The sequence below is a fragment of the Podarcis bocagei genome (assembly GCF_964188305.1).
Source record: "Podarcis bocagei genome assembly, chromosome: 13".
Classification (NCBI taxonomy): domain Eukaryota; kingdom Metazoa; phylum Chordata; class Lepidosauria; order Squamata; family Lacertidae; genus Podarcis; species Podarcis bocagei.
The window spans coordinates 18471988-18498682 of NC_138138.1; the positions used below are offsets into that span (position 1 = coordinate 18471988).

Consider the following 26695-nt stretch of genomic DNA (forward strand, 5'->3'; position numbering starts at 1 on the left):
ACGCACATCAAGGGCAAGGATACCTCTACTACCAAGAGAAAGACATCTGAAGGCAGCCCTGTTTAGGGAAGCTTTTAATGTTTGACGGACTATTGTATTTTAATATCTTGTTGGAAGCCACCCAGAGTGGCTGGGGAAACCCAGCCAGATGGGCGGGGTATAAATAATAATAATAAATAATAATAATAATAATAATAATAATAATAATAATAATAATAATAATAATAATAATAATTATTATTATTATTATTATTATTATTATTATTATTATTATTATTATTATACCTGCCAGCTGCCATGAGCCCTTGGGACAGGGGGAATAGACTAGGAATCCAAACAGACAAATAAAGAAATAAATATCCAGGGGAAGGGAGTTCCAGAGGTGGAAACAGGCAGCAAGAATGCCGCTCAATGTGTTCTTGTGGTTCAGATTTCACATGTGATGGGTTCACACTTACAAGACCACAGGGAAGGATGTTGCCTCCAAAGGATAAGGTTATTTAAGGAGCAATCTTATATATGAGAAGCTGGCAGGAAGCAGTAATGGGGTTACAGAGGGAAAACAAACCTTCATAATGGTGTTTGCCAGCTTAACTTATGCCAGGTTCCCAGGTCACACCCCTAGAATGCCCCCTTTTCAAGACATATGCCAGTTTAAGATCCGCTGGGCTCAGTTCAGCCGGCTGGGTCCCTGTGTACCTGCAGTTTAGCTGATTATGGTGTGGCCCAGTTGTGCTGGGAGTTCCACCGGATCCTAACCCCGCTTGCACTAGGATGACTCCTTTAGCGTTTACTGAGTTAGGGCTCCTGGTGGTACCTTCCACGTCGATGTTGAAGGTGCAGCTGTCAAACTTGTCCTTGGCTGCCACCTCAAAGCGATAGTCCCCTCGGTCTCCGATTACCACTTTGCCAATTTTTAGCTCATAGGTGTAAACCTTCGGGAGCAAGCAAAGAATAACCAGGAGGATTAAGGTTCGTTAGTGGCGACCATTTCCGCCGTAGCCTTTTGAGGATGATCCGGACAAAGCCTGGCATGCCTCAATCTCAATTAACAGAGAATTCTCTGTCACCTTTGCAAACTATAATTCCCAGGATCCTTTGCAAGAAAGGATCATCATGTAAAAGGCGGTTTACAAATGAATAAATAATTGCAACAGCCTGGTATGAGTTTAAGAAGGCAACGAACCATAGGAGAGCTGATTTGCCCCTGGCCAAACCCTTCACTTTTCCTTCTTCTGGGACTCACGTTTTTCTCCTTGTCGAAGCTGTCCTTGAACTGGAACCTCAGTCCGCTCTTGATACCCAGCTCCAGCCATTTCCCCTTGAACCATTTGACGGTGGGCTTGCAAGGCAGCAGAGCCCCGTTCACCTGCACTACGATATCAACATCTTTCCCTGAAAGACAAGACAGGACGCATGGAAGTCACAACTTCCTCCACTTAAGAAGGAATCGCCTCTCATCTAAAGTCAAAGCCTCCATGGGGCTTTTGCAGAAGAAACTGCTCAAGCGCCAGCAGATGGTGCAAAACACAAAGATGTCATGAGATGGACAGTGGTACAAGTTTGGTCTCTGGCATCTCTAGGAAACGCCCCTCTCTCTTAAACTCTGGGGAGCCTTTGCCAGTGTTGACAGTAGTGAGCTGGGTGGATCGGTGGTCTAAAGCAGTTTATGAATGCCATTTCCCTCCGAATTCATTAGTCCAGTGTAGCTGTCAACCACTGGCTCAAAAAAACCCAACCCACTTCATTTCTTTGACCATGGACATCATTTTTACTTTGCACTCATGACAATTTGTGCTCATGATGCTATCAGAGTGGTTACACACAGAGAGAGCGAGAGAGAGAGAGGATTCCAATTTCAATACTGTTTGTGCCTTCAAAAGACATGGAGTGGTTACACCGCTTCATTTCCAATCAATGCCTATCCTGCTGGAATCCCAGGACCATTCTGATTCAGTTTTTGTCCTGCTTTTGTTGTGCTATAACGCCTCCGTATGCCAATCACAGAACAAACCAAAGCAGGTTAAATCCGCCACCAATGCACCATGCTAAAGAACACATTACAGAATACTCCTGCGACAAAAACACCACTCTGGAGGGACCCTTGTACACCACACGATTAGGACCAAACTGAAAGTGATGGGGCCACCCGTGTCTGTTTATTAACTTGCCTATCTGATTCACCTCCAAAGTAGCGTCGTGGTTTGAATTTGGCACTAGCTTCAGTCACGTTACTGAAGGTGAGCCAGTCAGAGTCTAATCTGTAGCTGGAGGACAGACTGCCTGGGAATGTCACATATACCCCCTCGAGGCAGCCTCCTCACTGTGCCTAATGCTTGGGCCGGGGCCCCCCGGTGCAATTCTGCTCTGCCACTTACCACTTTCTATTAAGGCACTTTCTGGCTTCTTGAGGAAGAGTGCGTCAGACTGAGTGGAGGGCTCCCCTTTACCTTCATCTGAAAAAGAGGGAAGGGAAGGTGAAGAATGAGTCACGCCTTGCAGGTGAGCTGGAAGCTGAAACAGGGTGATTTGGGAGTAGCGGGGTTCTTCAGGGCAGGGGGTGTGGGCATTGTTAGAATTCCTGCTCCATGATTGCAGTCATGGGATTGTTGTCTATCACATGACAGTGTATGTTTTGACTCCACAGAGTGGGAAGTGACGGAGACAGGACGTTTGTCTTACTGTTTTCCATGAAGTGGGACTATTGTCCTTTTTTTCTCTTTGCTGTCTGATGCTAGAGAGAGAGGGAGCCACGTTGCAGTGCTCTGTCTGTGTTTATATGTACATAAAGTAGATTAGCCAAAATGCTGAGTTGCTGAGGTCTGTTACGCATGATGCACAAACTCTGCGGATCCCTAAGTGTGCCGGTGTCAGTTGGCATCGATCGCTGTGATGTTTGGGCTGAAGAAAGCTTTTGAAGTTCCCGAACGATCGACCAGGAGGGAGGGAACATGCCAGTTGGGCATGTGTCTCTGCCAGGGTCCTACTCGAGTGTAGATTGAACTCCTGACAGGCATGGCTGCCCTGGGGGCTGCTTCTGACAGGCATGGCTGCCCTGAGGGTAAGAGGAGGAAGGGCTTCAACTCAGTGGCACAGCATCTAACTTGCACGCAAACATTCCGCATTCAATTCCTGGCATCTCCAGGTAGGGCTGGAGTATTGTGTAGACAATAAAAAGCTAGGCCTGACTCAGTGTAAGGCAGCTTCCAATGTTCCCAGGGGACAGGGCACAGGTAGGCCACAATCCATGGGGCCCACTCATGAGTAGTACAACTCACATGGGATTAAGAGGAAAAGTTCTCCTGCATCCCTCACTGACACAATGGAGAGTCCCAGATGGTTCAAACATGTGGCTATATTTTCACTGCTGGTAAAGGTAAAGGACCCCTGGACAGGTAAGTCCAGTCATAGGTGACTATGGGGTTTTGGCACTCATCTCGCTTTTAGACTGAGAGAGCCGGTGTTTGTCGACAGACAGCTTTCCAGGTCACGTGGCCAGCAGGACTGAACTGCTTCTGGCGCAACGGAACACCATGACAGAAACCAGAGCGCACGAAAACACCGTTTCACTGCTGGAGGAGGTATCAAAAGGCAGTAGCAGCAGCAGCAGCAGCAGCAGCAGCAGCAGTAGTAGTAGTAGTGACTCAGTGGTTTAGACCACAGCGCCACCCGCGTCCAGTAGTAGCAGCAACAGCAGGCAATAGGTATTGGGGTAGGATATCACTGAAGGGTAGGGATACACCTCAGGGAAGAAGCTGATATTTATTCAAAGCCCTGCAGAAGCTATGAGTAGGCATGGGACAACTTATTGATGGAAGGTGGGACATCTCGACAGGTAGCTGTGAGAACTTCTATACACAAGGAGTGGTATGTCTCTGGGTACAGAGCATATGGAAACACATATAACCAATATACAAGCAATACCAGCAGATGTTAAGGACATTTTTCTCCAGGCTGCAATCTCTGGACCTCACCTGATGGTGCCTGTTCTGCCGGAGCCTCTGCTAAGGGACACAGAAAAGGGGAAAAATATAAATAATGTTAGAACCTTGACCCAAACCATGGTGGTGTTTCTCCACAACTCAAAGTATATTTCCCCATTGCCTGAAGCTTGTAAGTCTGGTGAATATTCTCTAGATCTTGAAGTTTGTACAGTTGTACCTTGGAAGCCGAACAGAATCTGTTCCAGAAATCCCTTCGATTTCCAAAACATCTGAAAACCAAATCGCGGCTTCCTGCAGCCAATCAGAAGCCACAGAAGCCCCGTCGGACATTCGGGTTCAAAAGAAAGTTTGCAAATCAGAACAATCTCTTCCAGGTTTGTAACGTTTGGGAGCCAAAATGTCTGAGTTCCAGGGCGTTTGGGATCCAAGGTATGAATGTATTTTACTTTTGTTCCTGTTCTGTTCCAGGACATCCCTTATGAAGAATAATCAGAAATCTGTGCAGCTATGTTTCATATCAGCTCACATGATGCATAAAACGAACCAGTATGTTTTGTTAAGTATGTGATGGCCAAACCTTTGTGTAGAAGCTGCATTTATGGCTTAAGGATCTGGGGTCTAGATCGGTCTTGTGTCTTATGTGACTGCCTGCTTTAAATACATATTGTCTAATTTTGGCTTTTAATTTTTTTAAAAGGACAGTAATGTCCTTCTCAGTGCCATGAGGGAAGGTTGCAAAATCAGCAAAGCACCACTTTTTTACTGGGCCAGCATTTCCAGTAAAACATATCATCTTACCTCTGTGCCATTTATTTAATTAAAACAGTCTGGCGGAGGTCTGCAGTTTATTAGTTGGGAGTCAGAGCTTTCTACGGCAACACTCCAGAAGATGAAAGTTTAATGCTGGCCAGGAGGATGGGCAGAATATCTTTGTGTAGGTTACAGGGTGCACAAACTCTCCCCCTCTCAATTCTGGAAATTCAGGAATAATATTGCCCTCCTATTCAACTAGAAATCTAATTAATGAAAGCCACTCGAGCCAAATACATGGCCTTTTCATTCAAGGCAACAGTTACATGGCACCATGCAACAGGATTTCCTGGGAATCAAACACAAGGACTTCAGCCACGGCCCCATCTGCACCATACATTTAAAGCAGTATCAAACCGCTTTCAACAAGCATGGCTTCCCCCAAAGAATTCTGGGAACTGCCGTTTGTTAAGGGCGCTGCAAGTTGTTCGGAGACTCCGGTTCCCCTCACAGAGCTACAATTCCGCAAGCTGTTAAAGTACGCTGAGAACTGTAGTTCTGTGGGGGGAAATAGGGGTCCCACAGCTCTTCATTCTCCCACTCCCCCAAAATTATGACTGGAGCATGACTCTCTGCTAGCCAGCATGTGCCTGAACATTCCTGGCCCCACCTTTCGCCTCTTCTTTCGCCTCTTCTTTCTTCTCTTCTTTCTTCACTGCCTTTGGGTCCTCCTTCTTCTTCACCTCTTTCTTCTTTGCGGCTACAGAAGGATGAAAGTAAGACTGATCAGGAGCCAGAATAGAAGGAAGGGGATAAGGAGCCGCTTGAATTTGATATATAGTCAAATATGCACACTGATTCCAAAAATATGGCAGTGGTGATATGCATCCCAGGCACGCAGAGCTTTACGAAGTACCCCCGCCTCCCCACACCACACCAAAAGACAAGTACTTGCCCCCAAGGAACACAATCTAAATGCTGAAAGCGGGGAGGGAGAGAAGAAAGGGGATCAAGAGATGATTGTGTGAGCAACTGCATACACATACCGTAGTTGTCTTTATTTGGGGGTGCAGGTTGTGTTATGACTGAGGGGTTCAGTGCCAATCCAATACATTTTGCCACCAAAAGCAAAGCCCAAATTGCAGCTACTCTCTTGCCTGAAGCTGAGCTGGAATTGTGGCTCAAAACTTGTTGCACCATTGAGACATCAGTTCCTGCCTTCATTTTTCCTCACAGGTCACTTCAGCATGGAAGGTCCAGCAGGGTTAAGCTGGATACTTCAGAGAAATGGTACATTTAGAGGAGGGAGTTGAAGAAAGAGGGGAAGGTGTAGCTATTGACTCTTACAACTAAAGAGAAAAGGTGGACCTGATCCATTTCTTCCACTTGAGGGCTCCTCCAAAACTTGCGTGGTGGCTGGCTTGTAGTTGGTCCTCATGGAACATTCATTCTTATTTGTTTGCAGGAAAGTTATAGACAACAATAAGTAATATACAATTCTTTCTGCATTTGTCCTGATTTGCTTGTACGGTATTTATCCACCTTCCTGCTAACCATCAATCCATTCCGCACTTTTCAATCCATTTCTCCATCACTTTCCTAACTGCAAAAAAGTCTGTTTCTTTTCCTCTTCTTTTTAAGTGGATCTATTGTAAACCACAGAGCCTAGGACTTGCTGATCAGAAGGTCGCGGTTCGAATCCCCGCGACGGAGTGAGCTCCCGTTGCTCGGTCCCTGCTCCTGCCAACCTAGTAGTTCGAAAGCACGTCAAGTGCAAGTAGATAAATAGGTACCGCTCCGGCGGGAAGGTAAATGGCGTTTCCGTGTGCTGCTCTGGTTCGCCAGAAGTGGCTTAGTCATGCTGGCCACATGACCTGGAAGCTGTATGCCGGCACCCTCGGCCAATAAAGCGAGATGAGCGCCGCAACCCCAGAGTCGGTCACGACTGGACCTAATGGTCAGGGGTCCCTTTACCTTTACCTTTATTGCACTTTGGTCAAAGGAGGAAAGCCAATGTGACCAAAAGAGAGTGTAGAGAAATCTGTAGAATGGGAGGCTTAGGAAAGTTATTAAGAAGCAGGAGTTTTATTGTGTCTAGTACAGAAGAGCAAGGTGGAAAAGAAATACGGTGGACAAATGGAAGAGTTTTCACACACGCGTTTGTGGAAAATAAGACAAGACATTTTGATGTGAAAAAATGCAAGGCAACAGAGTGTTTAGGTCCTAAACTTTAGGACTCAGAAACATCAGTTTTGATCTTTGAATTCAGTGGAACCCACACAATGTAAATCATCTACTGGCATATATTGCACACCCAACCCCACCTGTTGGGCATGTTCCATCCCGCCCCTTGCAGTGCCTTCCAGGCTTTAGGCTGCTCTCCAGCTTTCCATGCCCCTTATGTGTAAATGCGTCTGCTGGGGGTGTTAATCCAGAGCGAGGGCCCTAATTACCACCTATAGGAGGAGGAGGAAGGAGGTGTGGATTTGGGGGCGCAAATAGGGGGACTGCAGAGGAGAAGCAGAAAAATGGTAAGGATGAGCCTGGAGGAATTGGGGTTGTTGCCACTGGCTGGTTAGGGGAGTGGACCCAGGAAGCAGGGTGCTAAGGGAGATAAATCATGACTGTGGGATGGAACCAACGGGGGAAGGAAGCACAGGAAAAGTGAGAACTGTTACAGCTCTATCTGTAATGAAGAGCAACCATTGGAGGCTGTCATCAGGAAAGAATAAAAGAAGAAAGGTGAGTGAGGGTGAAACGCTTAACTTTATCCCTGCCTGTATCTCTATTCTCAGAATTGTCCTCCCCTCAGAATGCCCACCTGCAGCAGAAAAGAAGTTCTGGGGCTGAGTTCTGGCATGCATTAAAAGCAAGCCAGATACAAACACTATTGCCTCAGTCCAGCTATCATGACAAGCCATGGCCATGGAAGCTTTATTGTGAAGTGTGAGGCCTAAATTGGCAAGCCATGGTTTCCAATCATCCATCAAACCAGGATTGGAAACCATGGTTTGAGCTGGGTATAGGAACCATGATATGTGCAAACTATGGTTTGGCATTATCTCTGAATCGATCAACTGTGGAGCTGCCAGACTTGTTATGTCTCCAGAGCCCCTGCACTTAGAAAGAGGAGTTGCAAAAATGAAAGCGGAGATGCAACTATAAACTATGGTTTGCCTGTATATTTGGAAGCTCAAACCATGGTTTGCTCAAACTCCAATGACCATACACCATGGTCTGGTACGATGTCTCAATTAAGCCCATATCATACTTGCTGGTGCACAACATAGTAAGCTGACAGTTATTTTGTCCATCTACTTCAGTATTGTCCACACAAACTACCAGAAGCCCTCCAACGTTTCAAGCAGAGTTCTTATGCATCACTTGCTATCTGGTACTTCTAGCCAGAGATGCAAGGGAATGAAAGGGCCTGTTGATTTAAACAATTTTGTGTGTTTTTAATCTTGGTTGTTAAGATGTCCTGTACAGTGGTACCTCTGGTTACGAAATTAATTCATTCCGAGGTCCGTTCTTAACCTGAAACCATTCTTAACCTGAGGTACCACTTTAGCTAATGGGGCTTCCTGCTGGCACACAATTTCTGTTCTCATCCTGAGGTAAAATTCTTAACCTGAGGTACTACTTCTGGGTTAGTGGAGTCTGTAACCCGAAGTGTTTGAAACCCGAGGCGTTTGTAACCCAAGGTACCACTGTACAAGGCAACGCAAAATATAAAACAACATTAAATTGAAAATGGAACTTTCAGCATGTGTTGCAGGGGGTTAGAATAGATGACCCCCGGGGTCCCTTCCAACTCTACAATTCTATGGCTCTATCTCGGGATTGTGCTCTACCGGTGAACTATGGCCCCTACCCATAATTCCCCTTGGGGAAAGGGAAGCAAAACAGCACTATGTATAATACAAAGCCCTCGTCCTCCTGTCAAGCCAAGGTTTCAGACCCAGGTTAAGCAAAAAACTAAAGGGACTGCATTTATGGACGTTATAGCTGATTCACTTATTTATGCCATAAAATAACAAAAACCCAGACATTTGAAGCAACAAGCAAGCCATAAAGTTGCCAGGTCCATTAAAACAGCAGGCCTCGTGCTTTGCCAACAGTATAAAAAGCAATAACATCACAATGGAATAAAAGCACCTAAAATCGATACGGTGCAGCCGGCCGCATCAGAAATCATCAAGTAGTTTCATATTGATCCAGACAAGAACCAAGAACATTTGGAGCGTTTTTGCCGAGCCGAAAAGGCTCCCGTCCAACAAGGCAACATCTAATCCCATTTTAACCAGTGCTAATGCAAAGGTGGCCTGTTACAGTCATTTGCATGCAAGAAGGTATCTTGCTCATATTCACAACCTTGTACGGGAGCAGAAATGAATGCAATCTTCCTAATGATGGAAAATAGCTCCAGTTGGGGGAAAATAAAAACCCGCTATCTAAAAGGGTTATTAAACACGAGGCAACTGCTAAAGGCAAGATGCAACTGCTTGTACCAGTTAACTGTCTGAAACATTTGTGAATCAGCATTGGAATTGAGCTATGTTTGCTTCCAGGTTACTGGCATTTTGTAGTACTTGCTCCCCAGACTGTTGAATGAAAAATCAGCTAAAATTAGTGTGACTGACTGTAAAGGTGCCTCTGATGAATCACCATTAAAAAAAAAAATGTATACTTGTTTTCAAATTATATTATATTTTAATTGAGGCAAGTACTAATCTTTTCTAAAAGTAGCACTTATAAAAACTGCAGATTGGAAGCACCGCATTTTTTTAAAAAGGCGTTCCCTCCTGCGTGATAGAAAACAGGGTATGTGTCTCTTCTAATATGTTCGTTGACACCTGTATGCATCATCTAAACAAAAACAACAAACATGACTTTTCCCTTTAGAATAGTTTCATTTCATCAGCTTTACAATCCATTTAACATTTCAAAATTTGACTTCCTTCCCCCTCTTTCTGCGGTTCCTTAAATTTGTTTTTTAATATCTTTTGCATATCCAAATTCATTTAACTTGCTCATTTAATTATCTACGTTAAATATATACTCAGGTTATTACAAAATTGCAGGTTATTACAATAATCAGGCTAATGTTTTTATCTGTTTGCAATTTATCTGTAAATATCCAATAAATCATTTCCATTCTTTTATTAAAAAAAGTTTGTTATCTTGATTTTTCATTCTTCTGGTAAGTTTCGCCATTTCTGCATATTCCATACGTTTTTGTGTCCATTCTTCCTTTACTGGGACTTCTGCTTCTTTCCATTTTGGGGCAAGTAACATTCTCGCTGCTGTAGTAGCAGCATACATAATTAATTTCTATACAATTTAGGTAGTTCTGTCCTTATAATTCCCAAATAAGTAATATTTTATACAAGTGTTTTCTATTTTCTAAGTCACCTTCTAAATCTGCCCCACGGATGGTCTGGGAATCAGTGTGTTTTTACAGGAGTAGAATGTGTGCTTTTATTTAAACTGCATCTCTGGGTTATTTGTGGGGCATAGGAATTTGTTCATTATTTTTTTTCAAAATATAGTCCGGCCCCCCACTAGGTCTGAGGGACAGTGGACCGGCCCCCTGCTGAAAAAGGTTGCTGACCCCTGTTCTAAGTTTATCAGTTGCTCCGCAGCTCAACCCTTTGCTCCCCCCCCCCCTTGTTCAGGTGATCATTGTCCAACAGAATGACAATTTGTCCTTCTGCCGCTCCCAGAGCCCCCCAAAACCTGTGTGTTATGTACTGAGTTGAATAGGATCCAAAATGCAGCAGTCTGATTGGTCCTAGAACAATAGGTTCAGAATGCAGCCGTCTGATTGGTCCTAGAACAATGCAGCAGTACGATTGGTCCGCAGGAGCCACCCAATCCAGCTCCAGGTGGAAGTGAATCTGCAACCTGATTGGCCTATAGGAGAATCCCAGAATTAGCCAATCACGTGCGGCCCATTGTGTGAATAATGTATATAAAGCAGATATTTTTGGGGAACTTGCATTCCTCACTACTATGAGCTGAGTAAAGAGCATGAAATCCACTCTCGACTCCGAGTATATTTCACTGTGGGAAAGGCAGGCCTGAGCCCTGGCACCTCTCCTTTTGGAAAGCGAGTCCTTCTGCATGATGTCATCCCTGTTCCATTCCCACTATGCGCTGAGCCCACACCGCCCGCCTCCCGATAAAGCCACCAGCATCGACTCCTTTTTCCCCGCCTGTCCTGACCCCCTAATATAGCCAGGTGCAGAGTGCTGAGCCATCGCGACCGGCGATCAATAATAACCCAACCTCCGGGGCCAAAGGAGCAGGGAGATGAGCGACGGAGGGGTCCAGCTGTCGCCCAGGCTCCGCCAGAACCTTGCAGGGCTCAGCTTAGCTCCAGGATGCTTTGCATAGCTCCCGTTGGGAGACAGGACCGTGGAAGATGGAAACGTGGATCCCAGAGGCTTTGGGTCTTCCTTCTGCAAGCGTGACGACACACCGAAGGGCAACGGGAAACAAACCCCACTTTTTCCTCCGCAGCTGTCCACACCCTACAACTCACGGAGGAGGCTTGCCTCGTTCTTGGAGAAAGCAGAGCTCTGAGGAAACCACGGACCACTTCATGGTATCAAACTCCAACTCCCATCAGCCCCTGCCAGCGATGGCTGGAAAAGATGAGAGTTTCAGTTCAACAACAGCTGGAGGGCCACAAGTTCTCCATCCTCGCAATAGAGCAGGCATGGCCAAACTTGGTGCTCCAGATGTTTTGGGATTACAATTCCCATCACCCCTGACCACTGGTCCTGTTAGCTACAGATGATGGGAGTTGTAGTCCCAAAACATCTGGAGCTCCAAGTTTGGCCATGCCTGCTATAGAGGTTGGCAAGACCCTCAAACTTGCATACACTGGTATCTCGGGTTACATACGCTTCAGGTTGCAGATGCTTCAGGTTATAGACTCCGCTAACCTAGAAATAGTACCTCGGGTTAAGAACTTTGCTTCAGGATGGGAACAGAAATCGTGTTCCGGCAGCGCGGCAGCAGCAGGAGGCCCCATTAGCTAAAGTGGTGCTTCAGGTTAAGAACAGTTTCAGGTTAAGAACGGATCTCCGGAACGAATTAAGCACTTAACCCGAGGTACCACTGTACTCTCTGACATTTCTTCGATGAAAATAGGGACATCCTATTCCGTAATAACATTAATCATAATTTTGCTATTTATACCCTGCCTATCCTACTGGGTTGCCCCAGCCACTCTGGGCAGCTTCCAACATATATAAAAGCATAATAAAACATTAAACATTAAAAAAAACCTTCCCTATGCCTTCTCAGATGCCTTCTAAAGGCTGCCTAGTTAATTATCTCCTTGGCTCAGCGGTCGCACAACTCTGTGCCCTCCAACATTTATCTGATGAAAATAGGGGTGTCCTAAGGAAAAGCGGGTCATTCGGGGATCAAATCAGAAACTAGGATGCCTTCCGTAAATCCCTGGAAAATAGGGACACTTCGAAGGTCTGAATTTGTCCTAACTCACTGCTGACTAGAATGCAGCCGCTGCCTCTTGAAGCACTGCTGTATTTCAAAGGGCTCTGGTTTCTACTTGCTTTTCCCAAGCAAGTTAACTTCACACATTACGGGGATGGGAATTATTCTGCTCTGCTTTTACTCTGCTTACGATCTCCATTGCCTGTCCTGAAAAGCCCCCAGAACTGGAGGAGGGGGTGTGCTGTACCGAACTAAAAATATGGTTAGGAGTCCACAGTGGGGATGTTGTGAAAGGGCTGCAAATTCTTACTTATTTCATTTTATTACAATTGCATTTTTACTCCCTGGGTGGAGCGCGTGTGCGGTTTTTCTGCCGCGGGTGCCAAAATACTTCAGCCGGCCTCGAGTAACGAGTCTATTCCACCTCATGCGGTGAAAATCTCAGGCCCTGGCAGCGGGCGACAAAAATGGCAGGCCTGCAAATCAGCACCAGAAAGGAAACGAGGAGGAGGAAAAGGAAGAAGAGAGGGGAGTTTTCCTGTGCTTTGTGCATTTAGAAAGCTTGTGGAACTAGGGGGGGAGATGTCTACTGGAGCCTGCGGCAGTCTGGGCCTCTGGAAACCTGCAACTGGTCCTGTGAAGCGTTGCCCAACAACCAGAAAAACAAGCAAAACATTGCCCTGGTCATTTGGAAGAGTAGATGGCTTTGCTTTTCAGTACAGTGGTACCTCGGGTTACATACGCTTCAGGTTACATACGCTTCAGGTTACAGACTCCGCTAACCCAGAAATAGTACCTCGGGTTAAGAACTTTGCTTCAGGATGAGAACAGAAATCGTGCTCCGGCGGCGCGGCGGCAGCAGGAGGCCCCATTAGCTAAAGTGGTGCTTCAGGTTAAGAACAGACCTCCAGAACGAATTAAGTACTTAACCCGAGGTACCACTGTATGGGCCAGTTATTCAAAATGGAGGGACCTAAAAATGCAAGCCCCCAGACTTCAATGGAAGCCCCCAATTTGAGTTCGGCCCAGCTCTCCTTTGGACTGGTGCAAGCTCAAAGCAGGCTCTCACTCCGGGGATTTTTTTCAGCTGAGACTTGCCAGAACTCAGTTCCGGCACTTCTCAGGTGGACGCCATTGCCATTATAAGAGAGCAAGGTGAGTTCATGGTGAGTTCCGGCACTTCTTTGTCGAGAAAAATAGCACTGCTCTCGCACTCACCTCATCTGCTTCCACACCCTCTCTTCTCCAAAGGGAGCAAATAGTTTTATTTTAGGAAAGCAGGGGGCAGAGGGAAGGCAAGCAGGCTAGGAAAAGGCTTCTCAGCAGCAAACCGCATTGCTCCTTGTTTGCCACCAGATGCGACCTAGTCCCATAATCCCTGGCAGGATAGGAAGGATGGAGCGTGTGATTTGCCACCATGAAGTCGCCATACAGAGTCTCCCTTGGCACCCTTCCTCTCTTCTTCCCCGAGTTAAGGATCCTTCTTTTGTTTTGGGGTACAGTGGTACCTTGGGTTAAGTACTTAATTCGTTCCAGAGGTCCGTACTTAACCTGAAACTGTTCTTAACCTGAAGCACCACTTTAGCTAATGGGGCCTCCTGCTGCTGCCGCGCTGCCCGAGCACGATTTCTGTTCTCATCCTGAAGCAAAGTTCTTAACCTGAAGCACTATTTCTGGGTTAGCGGAGTCTGTAACCTGAAGCGTATGTAACCTGAAGTGTATGTAACCCAAGGTACCACTGTATTTCTGGGTTAGCGGAGTCTGTAACCTGAAGCGTATGTAACCCGAGGTACCACTGTATTTGATTTGTTTTCAGCACTTGGATGTGGGTTAAACCCAGCAGAGCACAACTGCTTCAGGGCTTGTTGAGCCTCTTCCGGGAGACATTGATTTAGCACTTTCCCACCTGTAAGGCCTTCATACCTTCCTGAGTGCCTGCCTGACCTTTCCTGGGCTCCGTCTCACATTGCCTTTTCGGGGACCCTGTGTCCTATTAGGGGCAGGGAGAGAAGACTGGGCTCCGTGCTGCTCCGAGGAAGGAGGCAGGGCCAAGAAACGTTTATAATTAGCTGCCTGGTTTTGAGCGGCTCTTGCCCAACCGCTAAGGTAACCCAACCCCCTGGCTGCAGCAGAATCCCCTGGGATCAGCAATTTAGGCCAGGCGGGCCTCTCAGCTTACCCCTTCTTGCTTCTGTTCAGGGTGTTTGCTGTCACTAAGCCAAGGCTCCACATACAACACCCTTGTAGGTGAGAGAAACAGCCCCCCTGAAACGCATGTGTCTGGTCGGGGAGGCGTACATCAGCCACAGCGATCAACTCTACGGAAATCTGCACCCAAAACGTACAGCGGTTTTCTCTCTTTGCACACCAAGAGAGCACACCCAGTATACCTTCAGATATGCACTGTTCTTACCCCCCACAAAAAAACTATTTGCAGACTCACAGCAAGCCTGAAAGACGCAGATGACGTTTAAAAAGGTTTTTATAGAATGCGTGTCTAATGCATAACCCAAATTGTCCACTGCCCACCTTCAATATTACAGGTTCTAAATTGGACGCCACGCCTACAATAAAACAAGCACCACACTGTGTGTGATCGCAGAGCGCCCATCAAGTTGTGCATATCAAACATGTAGCTTCAAAAACTGGGGCTTTTTTGTGTTATTTACAAGGATCAGCCCAGGAATATGTGAGTGATAGGAAATCTAGGAGTGAACATGTGCAGAGTGATATTCCATGACGACTGAATAGCCACAGCTTGACTCCATATATACTTGTAATTAGAGACACAACTTTGGGGCTGAAGGATTCCTGCTTTTACTGCTTTAAAAAATAAAATTTAACCACATCTCTCAGTCATATTAAGATTTTGCAATGTAGCTTTTTAATGTTACCTTTAGTCACTGTTTTATACACACATATCCTACGAAAATGCTTAAATTACCAATGGGTAGGGCAGGGCACGTTGCCTCAGGCAGCAAATGTCGGTGTACAGCAACAGATTGTCAAATATAGTATTATTGTTATCACCATTGGATTGTCTGCCCTACCCACTAAGACATTTTGAACTGTCTATGTTCCAGTATTCATAAAACACATAGCCTTGAACTCCACATGTACAAACAACAACTGAAATTCCATTTCTACAAAGTACAGCACTACACAATTAACATTCAATTACCAACAGGCCCTAATCTCTCGCTCTCACAAGCATGCGCCATAACACGCATGGCATCTAACATGCCGGATATCACCATATGGATCCAGTTATACATACTGTTTTAGTGTTGCGGTTACTCTATATTGATTATATTTCATTTTGAGATGTTGTCGGCCACCCTGGGAAATACTTCTTTGAAGGACAGGCTATAAACCTTAGAATAAATCAACAGACATACAGGGAAATGCAAACTGTACACTGCAAAATATATGACAACCTCATAGATAGTCACTGATTGCAGTCTCAAAACCCGGTGCTTAGGTAGTACTCAATACTCAGGCAGACAAAACGGGACCATCCACACACAAGATGTACCTGTTAATGAGCTCAGGGGAATCCCAAGGTTTGCAGAAGTTAAAAAAAGAAGGGGGGGGAGCTCTTAATTGAGGCATGGGGGACGTACACTCAAAAACGGCTCGGTGAGAACTGTATGTGCTTGGTGGCCACAGAATGCTGACTAATAGTTTGGGGAAGGATAGAAAGCCAGGTGGGAGGGGGATGCAATGGAGTATTCTCAGCAGCAGCATGCTGCACTGCAACATTTTGTTGCAGATCCCACTTGTACTTTCATCCCAGAAAAACTAGGCACCTACGGTGCATGCCTCAAGACTCACACAATCCACACACCCGCTTTAGGTATCAAGCAAACTAGACAGCGCAGCAACACACACACACAATATTCCTCCATCTGCAAATATATAAAAATGTCCTGGAATGTACCCTAGTGGGCATTAAGCTGCTTACTGCACCCACACACCCACACACACACCCCACACATTTAAATGTACTTTCCAAAGTGAAGAAAATCCGCAGCTAACTATAATTATGGGCTATGTATGTAACCATGCGCACAGTGCAGATCTCAATCCATTGCACAGCAATTAGGCACACTGAAGTCCCACTGAAATTAAAGAGGCTTCTGTAGGCCAAAGGCTGCGTACACACTGTACATTTAAAGTGCATGAACCCCCCCCCCAAGAATCCTGGGAATTGTGGTTTAACACCCAACAGCTATAATTCCCAGCACCCTTAACAAACTGCAGTTTCCAGGATTCTCTGGAGGGTGTCATGTGCTTTGAGGGCAAGCCGTGTCCTTTTAATGTATGGCGCGCACATGGCCTAACTCTGTGCTGGATGGTGACTCCAGTCTGCACATGCCTTGACATAACAGCTTTTGTGACAAATATAAACACATTCACAATTGTGACAGTCACCCGCTATGACACTTGCCCACGCTGGTTGCCTACCACACTACAATCAACATTCCCAAAGTGACAAGTAAATCCATGTGGCACAACAAACATCCCCGGACAATCTTACGAAGCAGCACAACCATATTTTAACTAACAAGTGGCCTGGAGAACGTCCAGAATATTCAGAGAATCCAAAGACCAGATAAATGATGGGTCTTGTTTATGCTAGCAGTTCTTCCTTTGCTTAAGTGCTTGCCCCGGCCTGTCTTCAAAGGCCGAGGTCCCCAAGTTAGCGCAGACCAGAAAAAGACATCAATAGATATTCCATTTCTTCCTTTATTTCTGCTCCCTAACTGCTCACAAGAGCAAACAATCCATTTATTTTGCGCTGTTACATTTGATAGCGCATCTTTCTTCCATCATTGAAACCAAGGCAAATACAGTATATGTGTAGGTTTTCGCCTGTCACCCATCCAGATAGTAACCAGGCCCGGCCCTGCTTAGCTTCGGCAAGGAGGTGACATCATGTGCCTTCCCCCAAAGATCTTATTATGTACTCTCCACAAGTCATACCTATCTATCGACAACCACACAGGTGCTAACCTTATCACCTTGCAATAAAACGGACACAGCCCCCCCCCCAGGAGTCCCTAGTTTCCATGGCTGAGAGCATCGTTTTGCAGGATGGAGAGAGAATGGCTGCTGGATTGAAAACTGTGGCTTACTGGGGGGGGGGGATGCAAGCACTACCCCAAAAAAGTACAGTGGTACCTCAGGTTAAGAACTCAATTTGTTCCGGAGGTCCGTACTTAACCTGAAACTGTTCTTAACCTGAAGCACCACTTTAGCTAATGGGGCCTCCTGCTGTTGTTGTGCCGCCAGAGCACGATTTCTGTTCTCATCCTGAAGCAAAGTTCTTAAGCTGAGGTAATATTTCTGGGTTAGCGGAGTCTGTAACCTGAAGTGTATGTAACCTGAAGCGTATGTAACCTGAGATACCACTGTAGTTAATTCTGACCCCCTTACCCCACTGCCCCACTCACTTTCCGATGATTACTCAACAGAAAGGTATTCTGCCACAAAAACTTATGGAATATGCAGAAATGGTGAAACTTACTGGAAGAATAAGAAATCAAGCTAAGCTTTTTATAAAAGAATGGAAATGGTTTATTGCAGATAAATTGTAAACAGATAAGAACACGGGCAGGATTATTGTAACAACCTGCAGTTTCGTAAGAGTATATATTTAAAGATGAATAAATGAGCAAATTAAATTAATTTGGATATGCAGAGGTTATTAAAAATAAATTTAAGGAACCGCAGAAAGAGGGGGAAGGAAGTCAAGTTTTGAAATGTCAAAGTGAATGTAAAGTTAGTGAAATGTATAAACCTGAAAAGTAGAAAGGAAGGAAGGAAGGTATTCTGCGCATACTAAGTATAACGTCATAATAAATGCCCAGGAAACAAAAGTCCTACTGGGCACCTTAAATATAAATATAGTAAATAAAGAGCAAAATAAACTGGGTGTTAAAATCAGCCTGCAGTCCTAAACCAGCGTACTTAAAATTCATCTCCATCAAAATCAATAAGACTTTGTCAGAGAAAATATTACATGGGAGCCTTAATATGAAATACACCATTATTTCTTTAACTTGTAGGGCACGGTTTGGTTGACACCACCAGAAGCACACTTTGCCCAGAGGAGGGTTTAGGGGAGCACGACCGGTTCGCCCGCACTGGGCGCCAAGCTGAGAGGAAGCTGCAACAATGATGAACAGAAGGCGAGAGGGGAGGGCGCCCCAAATTTTGGCATCACATAGGGCACCACTGAAATTCTAAAGCCCAAAGTCCACCCCTGCTTTGCCTATCATGTGCCCCTTTGGTATTTACCCCATAGCGCCTCCGTTCCAGCTTCCTCCTATTGGCTCCTCTGAATCAGGGCTTGTCAGAATTTTGTTAGTGAGTCTGCTAAAGCTGTTGTTCTGCCAGCTTCAGAGCTTTCTCTCCAGGGTGTCTATAAGTTATAACTCTCGACGGGGTTGGAACTGGATGCATCTTGTGCCTAATGCACATGCATTTAAATGCTCACAGCAGGAACGTTGAGATGCCAGCAGCACAAAACCTGCCATCTGGCCATTACACAATGCTGGTGAGAGGCCCATGTTAAACTGTTGATAACAGATTAAAAGACAATCACTATGTTTTTCTTGCATCTCTTTAACCATTATATATATATATATATATATATATATATATATATATATATGCACGCACATGCACAAATGTTATGCAGATTGCCAGCATCTTTCGTCCTCTTTTTTTGGCAATGCCTTTATTGCAAGTGGCCATTCTGCCAAGTATCCTCTGATGAGCCCTCTGTAACACTGGTGGGCACCTTTCAGTCTTATTTTGTAGTGACAGCAGCAAAAGCACTCAAAAAAATGGCTGGGGGCTGCCATTTTAATTCCCCCCAATTTTCCCCAGTGTCGCAAAGCACCTAATGTAGTGTTACTCCAGGGCATTGTGGGAAATTCCCCAATGTATCCTCTCAACAGAATTAAGGAGTATCCCGATCAGCTGCTCAGAATGGGGTTGGTTAGGGCCACATGGCTTGCCACATAGAATCACAGAACTGTACAGTGGTGCCTCGCAAGACGAAAAGAATCCGTTCTGTGATTCTCTTCGTCTAGCGGTTTTTTCGTCTTGCGAAGCAAGCCCATTGAAGGATTAGCAGATTAGCGCTATTAGCGGCTTTTAGCGGCTTATCTGCTGATCAGATCAGCTGATAAGCAGCTTAGCGGCTTAGAAAAAGGGGGGGAAGGGGAAAAAACCAGCAGGAACTTGCAAGACATTGTCGTCTTGCGAAGCAAGCCCATAGGAAATTCGTTTTGCGAAGCACCTCCAAAACGGAAAACTCTTTCGTCTAGCAAGTTTTCCGTCTTGCAAGGCATTCGTCTTGCGGGGCACCACTGTAGAGTTGAAAGGTACCACAAGCGTCGTCTAGTCCAACCCCCAGCAATGCAAGAACCTTTTTGCCCAGTGTGGGTCTCAAACCTACAACCCTGAGATTAAGAATCTCATTCTCTACCAACTGAGCTATCCCAGCTGGTTCATATGGTAGTAAGACAATGCCTGCCACCACAGACCTACATATATGTCTTTCTCTTTTCTTCCCCCCTCTGCTGCCAAAGTCCATTGCCTCTCCCGGCAATACATCTATCAGAGGCGATGACGGGATCAGGGAAATCGAAGTGATGAACTTTTCCAGGACTGTTCCACTTCAGGGTAAAGGGGTGTGCTTGTGTGATGTATCAGCGTTCCTCCATGGGAAGAAAATTCCATAAAGCAAGCAAACTAAGCATAGATATAAGGGGTTGGATGCAACACCAGTCATACTCATGGCCGACCCACTGAAATTAATGGGCATGAACCAGAGGCCTTTTTTACTAGGAGTTTTAGGTGCAGAGATACCAAAGGAACAGAAATGATTATTTATGTATGTGACAACAGCAGCGCGGATACTGCTGGCCCAGAGATGGAAAGAAGATAAAGTCCCGACCAGAGGCGAATGGCTGATGAAGATGATGGACTACGCCGAAAAGGCGAAAATGACCGGGAAAATCAGAAACCAAGGAGAGAGGAACTTTAATAAGGAATGAGGAAAAATTACCGTGTATTTAAGAGAACACTGTAAACATCTAAAAACTTTGGCAGGATTTGAGTAACACTTCTTAAGTACTAAAAACTAAGGGGGGAAATGGACTATTTAAGAAAAACAGAGAAATTATGTGAGGCAGTTGAAAAAGATTGAAAATGGTAACCATGGAAGGGTGGAGGGGAGTCTAAGGATTCAGAGAATCCTAAATGATGATGATCAGGCATGTCCAACAAGGTAGACCATGATCCACTGGTAGATCAGTGGACATCTGTGGTAGATCACTGGTAGATCATTGGCTTCCCCCAAAGAACCCCAGAAACTTTGGCTCCCCTAAAAAAAGCTCTACATCTTTGCCCTGCACCCCTCAAAAACAGGACTCTCCTCCTCCCTAAAAAAGCTCAATAACTTTGACCTGCACCCCAAAAAAGGGAGTAGATCACTGCCAGCTGGCCACCCCGCTGATGATGATGTTTAACATTTGAATTTAAATGTGTAGTGTAAAACTCAATAAAAAAAGATTATGCAAAAAAAGAAGAAATTAATGGACATGACTAACTTACGCCCATTGATTTCAATGGATTGGCTCTGATTATGCTTAACATTGGCTAGAACCTGATAAGCTATTCCCCCCCCCCCATAGGTTGGAAAGATTGTGGAGTATTCCTCCCCTTGTAGCCTGAAGTGGTACGGTCCTGAAAAAGCTTCACCTATTGGCTCTAAACCACCTTTTAGAATCAAGCTGTTCCGAGGCAGTTGCCAATTTAAGCATCCTGCTTGCCTCTGCCGCATGAAAGATCTGGCCCAACTGCACAAACAACTCGGCTGGTTGCTTGGGGCAACTGTGTATGTATTTAAGGGCATCGTTCCAACGAAGCACCAGGCAGTCTGAGAGCTGTGATGCCGCACAGGGTGCTGGTCTGTAATGCTCGGATCTCGCAGCACAACTGCTTCAGGGGGGAAAGACTCCACGACATGGAGAATCGGGGCCTTTTTTGCAGCTCCTAAGCCAGGCAAAGGGAACAGCCTCAGACTGTGGCATCCCTTTGGGTGTTGCGACTTCCCCTGGCATGGACATAGCCAGGGGGGCAGCTGCCCCTCCTAAATCAAGTAAATAAATAACAATACTGTACTTAACGAAAAGCAGAAATAATCAGAATATTTGAAATTGAGATGCCCTACTACAAAAAAGGCTCTGCTCAGCCGTACACGACTTGTATCGGACAGCGGTCATTCAGTACCTTGCGGAGAGTGAAGAACTGGCTAAGGTCAACGATGATAAGGGAATGGGCTACATTTAAATGCTGAGGTTTTCAGCAAATCCAATAAAACTTGTTCAGATTTTTTTTTAAGATGAGAAAAGGCGTGTTCTTTGTAATTTTGCAAAACATACCCATTAACCGCATGAAAGCTACTCTCTAGTGTTAATTTTGATGGTTTCGCTTTTTATTTAACTTCCTAGTTTTCCAATGACTGAAGATTTTGACAGATTTTTTTCTGAGCGCTTGGGGTCAAAAGAAAGTAATTTAAAACAAATTTGGTCGAGACATTTCATTCCGACTCGGCTAGACAGAGCCAGACAGAGGATGACGACAGGTGGGTGTCCTGCCCCCCCCCACTAACATAAATCCTGGCTACTCTCATGTCCCCTGCATTTGATCCCCGATTGTTTACATCCGTTGCACTTAAGCATTATGGAATCATAGAGTTGAAAGGGACCTGCTCCATGCAACTTACAGCATCCTTGACAAATGGCCTTCCACCTTTCAAGGTTGTTGGATCCACTGTCAAACAGCTCTTTGAAACATCCCTTACAACAGCCCTGCAGGGCAAACCAGTAGTACTATTCACACCATGAGTAGACAAACTAAGCCCCGGGGGCCAGATCCGGCTCAATCGCCTTCTAAATCTGACCCACAGACGGTCCGGGAATCAGCGTGTTTTTACATGAGTAGAAGGTGTCCCTTTATTTAAAATGCATATCTGGGTTATTTGTAGGGCATAGGAATTCATTCATTCCCCGCAAAAAAATATAGTCCGGCCCCCCACAAGGTCTGAGGGACAGTGGACTGGCCCCCTGCTGAAAAAGTTTGCTGACCCCTTATCCACACACTGCTGGTTGGAGGGCTAACCTACAGGACATAGAAGTATTTCAGCTGTAGCTCCCCCACCCGACTTTACTCCATGGACCAGGCTCCCAACTCCAGTGTCATCACTGTCAAAAGGGGCCAACCAATCAGTGCTCTGAACAGCTGGTTCATCCTGGAAATAAGTTTGGTTCTCTTGGAAAGTTGTTTGTCTGCCCAAAGTGTGGTGAGTGCAGATCCTCGACTGGCTCTCCGCTCTGCCTCTCATGGGTCTTTAATGGAGGTGAGATTTGAACTGGGAATTTGGTTTCCTGATAGGGTGCATTTCCCAAAAAGGGCATAAATTTGCAAGTGCTATTAAAAAGCAGAGACATCACCTTGCCGACAAAGCTCCATATAGTTCAAGCTATGGTTTTCCCAGTAGTGATGTATGGAAGTGAGAGCTGGACCATAAAGATGGCTGATCGCCAAAGAATTGATGCTTTTGAATTATGGTGCTGGAGGAGACTCTTGAAAGTCCCATGGACTGCAAGAAGATCAAACCTATCCATTCTTAAGGAAATCAGCCCTGAGTGCTCACTAGAAGGACAGATCCTGAAGCTGAGGCTCCAATACTTTGGCCACCTCATGAGAAGAGAAGACTCCCTGAAAAAGACCCTGATGTTAGGAAAGATGGAGGGCACAAGGAGAAGGGGACGACAGAGGACGAGATGGTTGGACAGTGTTCTCGAAGCTACAAACATGAGTTTGACCAAGCTGCGGGAGGCAGTGGAAGACAGGAGTGCCTGGTGTGCTCTGGTCCATGGGGTCACAAAGAGCCGGACACGACTAAACGACTAAACAACAACAAAAAGTTATGTGTATAGATGCACATTCAGAAATAATAGCTGTCATTTAAATAGAAATATCTCTGACCCATCTGATGCCTGGGTGCTAACTGCTGATGGGCAACTTTGAGGCTCCCATTCTCCCTTCCTGGGGTTTTTTATCTTTAAACTAGGTGGCCGGACAGCCCTTCAAATAGAGGATACTTTCACATATAAGATTGCCCTCTAACACAGTGTTTCCCAACCGGTGTTCCGCGGCACACTAGTGTGCCGTGAGACATCGGCTGGTGTGCCGTGGGAGGGAGGCGGGCGAGTCGGGCGGTGAGAGGCGGCGGCGGCGAGGATCCGCGTCGAGCCGGGGGCGGCTCCGCGGTGGTGGTGCCGAGCGGCGGGGCAGCGCGTGCAAAAGGGAGGAGCGCGAGACAGCGGAGGAGGAGGAGGCCGGCATGTCCGGGCAGCAGCAGCAACAACAGCAGCAGCAACTCCCGCCGCCGCCCCCTCCTCCACCCGCTATCGCCGCCACCACCACAACAGCCGCCGCCGCCTCAGCTGCCGCCGTCCCTCAGTCCCTTGCTCTGCTGCCTCCTCCCACCCCCAAAGCTTGGAGGTTCCCCGGCAAGGGGGAGGGGAAAAAATTAAAAACTTTCACTTTCGTGCGTCCCTCCCGGCGTGACGCTGCGCGCTGACGTCACGGGGCTGTAATGGTGGTGTGCCGCGAGATTTTTTTCATTAAACAGGTGTGCCGTTGCCCAAAAAAGGTTGGGAAACACTGCTCTAACAGTCCTTCAAACAGATGGGACAACCACTTTCACTACCTCTGAAACAGAGGCCTGTCCTCACTCAGGTAGAACACTTGGTTACCCTACTTCTAGGCTCAAAGCTCACACTCTCTTTTTTAAAAATTACATCTTTACTGGTTTTTCAATTAATTTACAGCCATCGTTTTCACACACATCAACATTCACAATTTACAACTGAACACAATAAAGATTCCACCATTGAACATGTATGCATAAACAAAATTGAAAATGAAAATTATGTCACTTATCTACTTATTTTGTTGTTACTTTGTTTGCACCGGACTTCCTTCCACCTCTTACTTGGGTCCATAGAATTCTATTTTATATGCCTTTCCTATCGTATCTAATATTCCATTTACCATCTTTTCCACTGTTTCTACTAGATATCTTTACAAGGGTCATTCTAGCCCAGCCAAAAATTGTTAAATCGCCGCAGTAATCTTCCAGATACTTTTTTTTATTATTCCAATTGTTGTTAAATTTTTGGTACTCTTGGGTCTCTTAACTGCCCTGTCAGCTCACACTTTCAACCAGCCATGCCAGCTCTGAAGAATTCATTTCTGTTTTAGCCAACCAGCCAACTCTTTTTGCTTTCTGGATATTGTTCTCTCTTTTTTTTAGCCAAAATTAGGTCATCAGCAAATGTTTCTTTAATACATTTAACCCCTGCCCCTGTCTATCAAATACACACGCACACAGAAGCCCTCCTTCAAAAAATAATCTGCAAAAAAACTGACCACCTCTCCCCTCCCCTTACCCCTGAAAGATGACGCCTTCTTCCTGGTCTCGTGCTCCCCAAGTACTGTAGAACTACACCACTTTCCTGCCTACCCCTTTATGCTGGGCTGATTGCACCTGCTAGGTGATACTGATGTGCGATGCATCTTGGCACAGAGGCATGGAAAGGCTGACTCCATCCCATTATCCACCCCTCCCAGGCTCTGACGCAATGGCTGTTGGTCCTGGGGCGACATTCCCTCAACCTCATCCATGCCACCTTCTCTCCAAACCACTCCCACTGGCATCTTGCACCCTCTAGCAGAAGGCATTTCTGCTCCACCGATTGCATAAGCACGAGGCGAGAATCACGTGTGATGTCCTGTGTGGTGGGAGGTTGCAAGAAAGGTCATCGGATCCAACCCTCTGCTCCAGCGATCAGCCTGCAGTGGGTCAGGAGCAGAGAGCAGGAGCAACAGTATACAACCATGAGGGTCTGCTGAACAGAGAGCTTGAGTAAGTGAGCCAGGTTATGTGCTCTGATGCCCCCTCTAGGGTCAAACCAAGGTATTGCACTTCCCCCAAGCAAAATTGGAAAAGTGCATTTCAGGATCTCTTGCACAGTGTCTCAGAGGAGAGTGGGGGGGGGGGCAATTTAGGTTCTCCTTGGTCTGTGACAACTCCCACTTGTAAGTGGATGGGGTTATTATAGCTGCATCAGGACACAAATTTGTAGAATGAGCCCGATATTAGTATATTGGTTCTGGGGTTATTACAATCAGTAAAATGGATTACGTTTTCTCCTCCGCTTGTCAAGATGTATTGTAAGAATAACAAACGTCTATCCTTTCCCCACTCTTTTAATAATAAAGAATTATTATTATATTATTATTATTATTACTTATACGCCACACATCTGACTGGTTTGCCCCAGTCACTCTGGGCGGCTTCCAGCAAAATATAAAAACTTAACTAGTTGGATCCCACCTTCAAAGTGTAATCAAATAATCAGCTAGTTCAACTGATTTTAAAAAATTCTATTGACTAAAAAGTTAATGCCAAAAGGTGTACCAATTAATTGGGCGGGGTTTAGTTGTCGTTTTAAGTCACTTTTAATACAAATATGGCAGGTGGGCAATTTTAAAAAGGATTTGCTTTTTTGCTTCAGAACGATAGTTTTCACTCAAACACAGAATTATGCATATCTAACTGATTGATTAATCAACTACTGGAATGAACTAAATGTCATGCAACCGAGGCTACAGTCTCCCCAGGGAGTAAGTCCCATGAAACTCAGTAGACTTTACTTTGCAGTAAACATGCTAAGATTGCACTGTAAGACTTTTTTGCAAGCCGCTTTGAGGTTTTCTACAATCAAGCGCAGTATATAAATTTCGTGAAGTAAAAAACATAAATAAATACGACTGCAATCCCTGTACACACTTCTCCGGCACTAGATGAGCTGAGCGGAAAATTGCGGTGTGAACCCCCTCTTAACTACTAGTTTGTTTTTGATTTTCCTGAAGGAAAAACTCTGGTACTTGGAGACTTAGAGAGGAGTTAAAGAGATAAAAGGTTTTAAATTTACAGAACAAGGTTGTTAAAACAAAGGATGTGTCAGGAGACAGAATTCTTCCTAGAAACACTTATATTTATATATTAAATTCAGTGGATGTTACAGACTTCTAAACAAGGCAGTGAACATACAGCTTTTCAATTATTTCACTTCAGTTCCTTAAACTGATTTGTATAGGTGCTACAGCTTAATAATACTTTGGTTCTTATACAAGGTGGTACTTTCTGTCAGTTTCCCAGCCTTCTATAAAACACATTTCCAAGGCTCCTCTAGCAGTATAACAGACCCAAGGGATCACCAAACCCTTTCCTGGTGGTTTTGGGGTTGCACCGCGAGGTTTCTTGTAACTGGGCGACATTGCCATTAAATGCAACACAGCTAGTCAATTTAACCCACGGCAAATGCTTTCCCCTAACTTGAGAAACGTTCAAACGCTGCAAAGGAAAGGCTCACAGA

General features: G+C 45.5%; 2 protein-coding genes across 3 annotated transcripts in view; one reads left to right on the forward strand and one right to left on the reverse strand.

Annotated features, from left to right (window-relative positions):
- The window catches only part of MYBPC2 (myosin binding protein C2), a 67304-nt gene that overhangs the window by 35593 nt on the left and 5016 nt on the right, over window positions 1-26695 (reverse strand). For both annotated transcript variants that reach the window (XM_081166099.1, XM_081166100.1), the window contains 5 exons: window positions 5365-5454; window positions 3975-4004; window positions 2379-2456; window positions 1247-1395; window positions 818-935 (listed from right to left, as the gene is read on the reverse strand). In XM_081166099.1, coding sequence (XP_081022225.1) covers window positions 818-935; window positions 1247-1395; window positions 2379-2456; window positions 3975-4004; window positions 5365-5454 — 465 coding nt within the window. The remainder of the gene's footprint in view (window positions 1-817; window positions 936-1246; window positions 1396-2378; window positions 2457-3974; window positions 4005-5364; window positions 5455-26695) is intronic.
- RUVBL2 (RuvB like AAA ATPase 2) overlaps window positions 3606-26695 on the forward strand; it is a 166162-nt gene continuing 143072 nt past the window's right edge. The window contains exon 1 of the mRNA XM_081166603.1: window positions 3606-3617. The gene's annotated coding sequence lies outside the window, so the exon portion shown is untranslated. The remainder of the gene's footprint in view (window positions 3618-26695) is intronic.